This window comes from Salmo trutta, chromosome 5 (genome assembly GCF_901001165.1).
Source record: "Salmo trutta chromosome 5, fSalTru1.1, whole genome shotgun sequence".
NCBI lineage: Eukaryota > Metazoa > Chordata > Actinopteri > Salmoniformes > Salmonidae > Salmo > Salmo trutta.
Window position 1 is genome coordinate 31,521,641 of NC_042961.1, and position 7,916 is coordinate 31,529,556.

At 42.6% G+C, this 7,916-nt stretch overlaps 1 protein-coding gene across 7 annotated transcripts in view; it reads left to right on the plus strand.

Moving 5' to 3' along the window:
- The window catches only part of LOC115194063 (serum response factor), a 52,441-nt gene extending 44,561 nt beyond the window's left edge, over window positions 1-7,880 (plus strand). Inside the window, exons 4-8 of one of the 7 annotated variants that reach the window (XM_029753387.1) lie at window positions 863-1,024; window positions 3,147-3,248; window positions 3,504-3,632; window positions 4,117-4,218; window positions 5,725-7,880. In XM_029753387.1, coding sequence (XP_029609247.1) covers window positions 863-1,024; window positions 3,147-3,248; window positions 3,504-3,632; window positions 4,117-4,218; window positions 5,725-5,762 — 533 coding nt within the window. In that variant the 3' untranslated portion in view covers window positions 5,763-7,880. Of the gene's footprint in view, window positions 1-862; window positions 1,025-3,146; window positions 3,249-3,503; window positions 3,675-3,772; window positions 4,097-4,116; window positions 4,297-5,724 lie in introns of those variants that run through there. The other 6 variants (XM_029753383.1, XM_029753386.1, XM_029753384.1 and 3 more) reach the window with 6 other exon arrangements.
- The last annotated feature ends 36 nt before the right edge of the window (window positions 7,881-7,916 follow it).

Consider the following 7,916-nt stretch of genomic DNA (forward strand, 5'->3'; position numbering starts at 1 on the left):
ATGCCTTTGATTTTCATTGTAGGAGAAGAATAATTAGGAGGTCCAACACAATGGCCATCCCGGAGTTGGCTGCCGATCTCTGCCTATAATTGTTCATGAATATTCAGTGAAGATTAGGCAGTTAAATTCTGAATAATTTATTTTTAATTCATGGAGCCCCTGCTCAGATGGAGTGTTTTGGAGCCAGATGTGCCCCTTGTAATAGGATCTGCTATCTATCTGGATCTGGGGCTCCCAAGTGGCACAGTCATTGTAAATAAGAATTTGTTTTTAACTGACTTGCCTAGTTAAATAAAATACAAAATCTGTAGGTAGCCCACCAACCACAAGGAAGGCATTTGTACATGTTTTGCATTTTGAAATCTGTGTAATATAAGCTGGCTATCGTGATTCCGCAATAATCTTTTTTTAGAACAGGGTCTTAGAATCTGTATATTTGCGTTGCCATAAATAATTGTATTGCTCTGACTGGAATATTGATATTAAAAGAGATCAAATTAGTACAGGAGGTCCAGGTCTACTAGTAAAAATTACCATAAATTTAAGGCATGAAATTGTAGCTGCTGTTACACCCATGTAATACTGGGTAAAAACCACCTTAAAGCTGAAGAAGTCTTAGTTTGATTTTAAATAAAGGTAACAAAAAAAAAAAATCATGTAGTGGTACAATCACTGACATGATAAAGTATTACCCTTGTTGTTGCCCTTGTTGTGATGTCTGCTTGTAGTGATAGTGTGGCTAACCAACTGAGTAGCGCAGAGATGTTGTTCTGGGTCCCGAGGTAGCCGATCTTTCTCTCCCATTATGACAGCAGGCTGAATCTCTCTCTCTCACTCACTCATCCTTTTTTCCCTCCTGCAGCAGGCACTCCTCTCCCTCCCGGCACCCCCACCATTCCGCTCAGCCAGCTGCACCAGCACTCCCTGGCCATCCCGGGACAGCGGGGCCAGAAGCTCACCGCATCACAACTGACACAGCAGGGCCAGCAGGCCGTCTTCCGATTCCCCGCTGCAGTCTCCCTAGGTCAGTCTGTCGGGAGAAATAGACTAGTCTGTGTCTGTTGAGAGAGAGTAGTTTGTCTGTAGGTCGACAGAGACAAGTTTTCCCCTTCCTATATCAATGGGTAAGCGGGCATCCCGGAGCTCTGTAAGAGAAGTCCCTGCCCCCAGTTGTGTTTTTGAGATTCGCAGGATGATAAGGTCAGTGTCTTGTGGGCTTTATAAAACACATTTGATTTGAAATGTTATTGTAAGCGTGGGGGGGTTGGGTATAGGCCTTCTACTTATGTCCATAAAGAACTGGTATTCATGTTGTATTGGTGTGGATGTAGTTAGTCATGGTCTGATTTATGCTCCAGGAAAAAAGAGGGCGACTTGTCTGTCTGTGGCTGCAGAGGGGGATGTACAGTCATGGCCAAAAGTTTTGAGAATTACACAAATATTAATTTCCACAAAGTTTGCTGCTTCAGTGTCTTTAGATATTTTTGTCAGATGTTACTGTGGAATACTGAAGTGTAATTACAAGCATTTCATAAGTGTCAAAGGCTTTTATTGACAATTACATGAAGTTGATGCAAAGAGTCAATATTTGCAGTGTTGACCCTTCTTTTTCAAGACCTCTGCAATCCGCCCTGGCATGCTGTCAAATAACTTCTGGGCCACGTCCTGACTGATGGTAGCACATTCTTGCATAATCAATGCTTGGAGTTTGTCATAATTTGTGGGTTTTTGTTTGTCCACCCGCCTCTTGAGGATTGACCACAAGTTCTCAATGGGATTAAGGTCTGGGGAGTTTCCTGGCCATGGACCCAAAATATTGATGTTTTGTTCCCCGAGCCACTTAGTTATCACTTTTGCCTTATGGCAAGTTGCTCCATCATGCTGGAAAATGCATTGTTCGTCACCAAACTGTTCCTGGATGGTTGGGAGAAGTTGCTCTTGGAGGATGTGTTGGTACCATTCTTTATTCATGGCTGTGTTCTTAGGCAAAATTGTGAGTGAGCCCACTCCCTTGGCTGAGAAGCAACCCCACACATGAATGGTCTCAGGATGCTTTACTGTTGGCATGACACAGGACTGATGGTAGCGCTCACCTTGTTTTCTCCAGACAAGCTTTTTTCCGGATGCCCCAAACAATTGGAAAGGGGATCAATCAGAGAAAATGACTTTACCCCAGTCCTCAGCAATCCAATCCCTGTACCTTTTGCAGAATACCAGTCTGTCCTTGATGTTTTTCCTGGAGAGAAGTGTCTTCTTTGCTGCCCTTCTTGACACCAGGCCATCCTCCAAAAGTCTTCGCCTCACTGTGCGTGCAGATGCACTCACACCTGCCTGCTGCCATTCCTGAGCAAGCTCTGTACTGGTGGTGCCCCGATCCCGCAGCTGAATCAACTTTAGGAGACGGTCCTGGCGCTTTCTGGATTTTCTTGGGTGCCCTGAAGCCGCCTTCACAACAATTGAACCGCTCTCCTTGAAGTTCTTGATGATCCGATAAATGGATGATTTGGGTGCAATCTTACTGGCAGCAATATCCTTGCCTGTGAAGCCCTTTTTGTGCAAAGAAATGATGACGGCATGTGTTTCCTTGCAGGTAACCATGGTTGACAGAGGAAGAACAATGATTCCAAGCACCACCCTCCTTTTGAAGTTTCCAGTCTGTTATTCGAACTCAATCAGCATGACAGAGTGATCTCCAGCCTTGTCCTCGTCAACACTCACACCTGTGTTAACGAGAGAATCACTGACATGATGTCAGCTGGTCCTATTGTGGCAGGTCTGAAATGTTTTTGGGGGGATTCAGTTCATTTGCATGGCAACGAGGGATTTTATAATTAATTGCAATTCATCTGATCACTCTTCATAACATTCTGGAGTATATGCAAATTGCCATCATACAAACTGAGGCAGCAGACTTTGTGAAAATGTATATTTGTGTCATTCTCAAAACTTTTGGCCACGACTGTACAAGGAATAACAGGCAGGATGCAGGCATGAACTTTAGTTGACTCTACGTAGGTGTATGAAACCATGTCCAAAACTGTGTGGGGCAAACTAATATTCCTACCATTTATAAGAGTTCTGACAGTAAGATTAGAATAGTGTACAGGTGAGTGACCAGCTGTTTTGTGTTGCCTGTTCCCCTCCAGAGGGAGGGATGACCCAGCAGCTGCAGGCCATCCAGGTGCACCCCACCACACACACCAACGACAGCAGCTCGGAGATCTCCCAGACCTCGACTGTCTCCACTGGTAATTCTCCTCTGTCTAACACAGGGCTCTACAACCCTGGTTATGTGTGATAAGCTCTATCCAGAGTCTAACTTATCTCTCTTGAGTGAGCTGAGTGGTTGGAAGGTTGTAGTCTACAATACTGTTATGAGGGGTCAACATTAGTTGAACAGAATTTACTTTTTCCTCAGTGATACAGTGCCATCTGGTGGACAATGTCTCTTCTAAACTTCTCACTTTGTCTCATACACTAATATCTTTTCCCCACTCCCCCAGCGACCATTGTCACGTCGTCTGTGCCCACGTCCATGGCGGGGCACATGATGTACACCAGCCCCCACACAGTGATGTACGCGTCCAGCCCCTCGGCCATGCAGGTGTCCCACGGACAGGGCCAGGACACAGGTGAGACCACGCTTGACTACAGTAGGCTACGCTGGGACACAGGTGAGACTACACTGGCTGTGGGTTAGTGGGGGAGGTTGATTGATGTGTGATTCAGACCTCAGTTCAATTAGTATTTTTTTCTTTCCATTTTTTTTTAGCTGGGTGTATTGAGCTTGAAACCTATGAAATTCTCCAAAAGGTGCAACCTATCCTATCTGGCATTCCAGGCAGGCTTAATCAAATGCTCAAAGGATGAAAACGCATACTGTTTGAACCCAGGTCTGGTATGAATATAGCTACATAGTCGGGAGGTTGACTATGACAGGCTAGTGGGTTTGACCCCGACCCAAAGTGGGGTGGTATAGCCTACACAGCATGCACATGGTCTCTGTATATATTCAGTGGTAAAATGTTAGTCTCTGTATATATTCAGTGGTAAAATGTTAGTTTAGATGAGAGGGCTGTGTTCTTCATGTTTGTATGTGTCCGTCTCTCTGGCTAGGTGCTGTCCCTCAGGTATTCCTTACGGCACCCTCAGGCACCATGCAGATCCCTGTTTCTGCAGTGCAGCTACACCCAGTACGGCAAGACCTACATTTTACAAGTGAAACTCTCATATTCTCTCTGCAACCAGCATGCCACTGACCTGCACTAATGCATCCGGACAGAGCACTGTGGAGGGGTAGGGTTTGGCCTGCCTCCTGTACTGTTACTGTATGTGGAGGATCTACTCCTATGACATTTGGGGCTCCAGAGTGGCGCAGCGGTCTAAGGCACTGCATCTCAGTGCTAGAGGCGTCACAGACTCTGGTTCGATCCCGGGCTGTATCACAACAGGCTGTGATCGGGAGTCCCATAGGGCGGCGCACAATTGGCCCAGTGTCGTTAGGGGAGGGTTTGGCCTGGGGTAGGCTGTCATTGTAAAATAAGAACTTGTTCTTAACTGACTTGCCTAGTTAAACGTAAAATAAAAATTATGTTTGGACAACACTGCACGGAATGTTATTGAAAGCCATATGTTCTTTAGAAGACTTTTTATTTTTTTTATTGAGAAAGTAATTCAGTCACGCAAGATTGAGATTTCAATAGATTGGCTTTTTATAGAGGTTTTTGTGTGAGTGAATGACTAAAGTTTAGGAACAGAATATAAACCATTGTGTTTCACAGAGCCTTAGTTGGAGTACAATAGCTACAGTACACTATAACAACACAAATGACCAAACTCATGAAAGTCATGCTTTTAGAAAAAGCTTTCTTATCAAAAAGAGAGGATTTAAGTTAATCAATTTAATGTCAATTTTGTGCTTAGGCAGCAGGGTTGGGGTCAAATCCAGTCAATTCAGGAAGTACACAAAAATTCAAATTCTCTTCAATGCTTTTCAATTAGGAGCATTTTGAATTTGAATTTGGTTTACTTCCTGAATTTCCTGGAATTGGCCCCAACCCTGTTAGGCAGGTGTATTGTCTGGCAATAGGCTACTCAACGGTACAAATTAAGGCATGCAAAGTGGAACCAAATATTTTTTATAACTAACCCAAGATGGACCACAGCCCGTCGTTTCCAATGGGAGCAAATTAATCATAGTGGGCAGGACAAGCAAGGAGGTGGACAGAGCCAAGCATGAGCTAGTGAGATCTTATTGCCTCGTTTTGGCATGTATTTGCATATTTCCGTGGAGGAACGCCAACTCTGTCAAGTGCGCGTGTGCAATAACTCAATTCGCCCTTGCACTCCTAAACAATGAAATTTAAAAACAACTTTGGGCAAAGGGTGAAGTCTACAAAACTGTTCATAACATATTCTAGTTTTGGGAACAGAAAACTGTATTGATATCAACCGTTTCATCGATGAGAAAATTCGTAGAATGTCGGGCAAAATCCATCTTCTCCCCCTGGCGGCCACTGGGCTTCCTCTCATCACCATATTTGGTGCTGAGTGGAAATGCCAATCGAATGCTTCAGATTTATACATCCGGCTCATTGTTCTATCTGTGGTGGACCCATGCTGAGCATAGAGTTATGTTCTCTCTTCTTTCTCAATGTCACAAATTTTCTTTGACTTTGATTGGTCTTCAGTGGCGCATGCTGATGTTGATGTGCTGTGTTGCAGATGGTGATTGGTCAGCAGTTGAGCAGCAGCAGCAGTAACCTGACAGAGCTGCAGGTGGTCAACCTGGACACCACACAGAACACTAAGAACGACTGACAGATACACTGAGGCCCAGGGAAACTGGGCAGACATCTCTATTTATTGATGCCTTCCATCAGCATTTCATTTTACAGCTCTGTGTTGCATTTACATTACAATTCTGTAAGTATGCACACGCATGGAAGGGTATGTGTGTCGCTAAGCTTTGTATGTGAGTAGATGTTTGAAAATACGTATGTATTCATTCACTAAAGCATAGAAAGGAATTGAGATATTCACTAAATCCTCCATTTGGAATACCTTGTCTATAGTATTTTTTTGGGGGGATGGGGGTCTAATTATTTGTCAAGTGTACATGATGCAGGTGCTGCAGCTCCACACGTCAGCCAAAGAGATGTTTGTGTGTGTGTGTGTGTGTGTGTGTGTATATATGTGTGCAAACATGGGATTTATAAATGGGAAGGGTATGGTGGCTTTGAGGTTAAAGACATTTGTAAATGTACATTATTTTTTAATTGAATCAAATTGTATTTTTTTGCCTGTTTGTGCGATGGCATATAGTCGTTTTGTATATGCAAGTAATTTGCATATAGAATAAATTATTTATACACTATGTACACCTGCTCTTTCATGACATACACTGGCCAGGTGCAAGCTATGATCCCTTATTGATGTCACTTGTTAAATCCACTCCAATCAGTGTAGGTGAGGAGACATGTTAAAGAAGGATTTTAAGCCTTGAGACAATTGATATATGGATTGTGTATGTGTGCCATTGAGGGTGAATGGGCAAGACAAAAGATTTAAGTGTGAAACACAATGACCTCTTCACACCTTGCCAGTCACAGTGCTGAAGGACTGCGTCTACTGGTGCCTGTATGGCCATGTAGGTTACTGAAAGTTATTTTCGCTAGTCTGGGCAGTTGTAAGCAGGGCACTAGCAAGCTCCTGTGTCGGTTAAGAATTGGACATAATGCCAGGATAAAACACTGAACTCAAATGGTTTTCTGCTATTCTCATTTAGCTGAAATAAAAAGGGTATTTAGGTGTCAGTACTGTATGAAGGGTTTGTTAGTCTCCTTATAACCATACCTGGATTCATGTGCTTAATTATGCTAGGTGGGTGGGATTTGCACTTTTATATTGGTTCCATCACAACAGGCAGGCTCAATCAAGCACAACTTATGTATATGAACCCAGGTCTGCTTATAATATGGTTGATCAATCAACCAATAAATCTATACAATGTCATATTGCCTCTGAACCATTTAAACATGCTATACTGGCATTTTCTTAGGAATTTACATTTTTCGTTTAACTGTGTTCATGAAGAATAGTGAGGTTTTAAAGGGTACTTCAAAAAGTTACTGTTAACCCACTACACGTTTTAAAGGAAGCCCTTATATCCATCAAGTGTCACTTCATAGTATTTATTTGGAGAAATAATGGTATTTGACCCAGTTAGGACCCACTTTACCAAGGTGGATTGGGGATAGTGAGAGCACCATTTATTTTCTACCACAGTGCCTCTCTTTCATAGTTGTGGGTTTATGTTCTCATGAAGGGAATTGAAACGTCTGTTTATTCTGCAAACCTACACGCAAGAGCCTTGGACCTTAGCTTTTACTGTACATTAAACTCATGTATTTCTCCCATCCCAGGAAATTGTTTCACCAGTCAGTGGAATATTTTTGTGTATATATGGACTGAGCTGACAATGTATTGAGCAAGTTCATGCAATGCTTTTATTTTTTTTGAATTTGCAATCAAAGGCCGAGATTCAAGCCGATCGTGTTTGTAGGCAATGTTGCGGAGATCGCATTCAAGATCAGCTGTTCAGATTTTGACCGCTCAATTGGAAATTCTTTAGTGTCAAGCACGTTATATTGAGGTTTTGGATGGAATCCTGACCAAAGTCTTGTGGGTTAGAAGTTGACACTTCTTGTTATCTCAGATCCTTCTAATGGATCTCAAAAAAATATTTTTACTTTTAAATGGAAGTGCAGTCATGGTAAAATATAAAATGGTTATTTTGTGCAGTTTTGTTTTCGTACTTTTGAATCTAAACATCACCATATGTACAAAACTTTTGTAATAAAAACACATTAAACCTTGAATGCATTTTGTCCATAATCCAATTTGTTAATTTGATT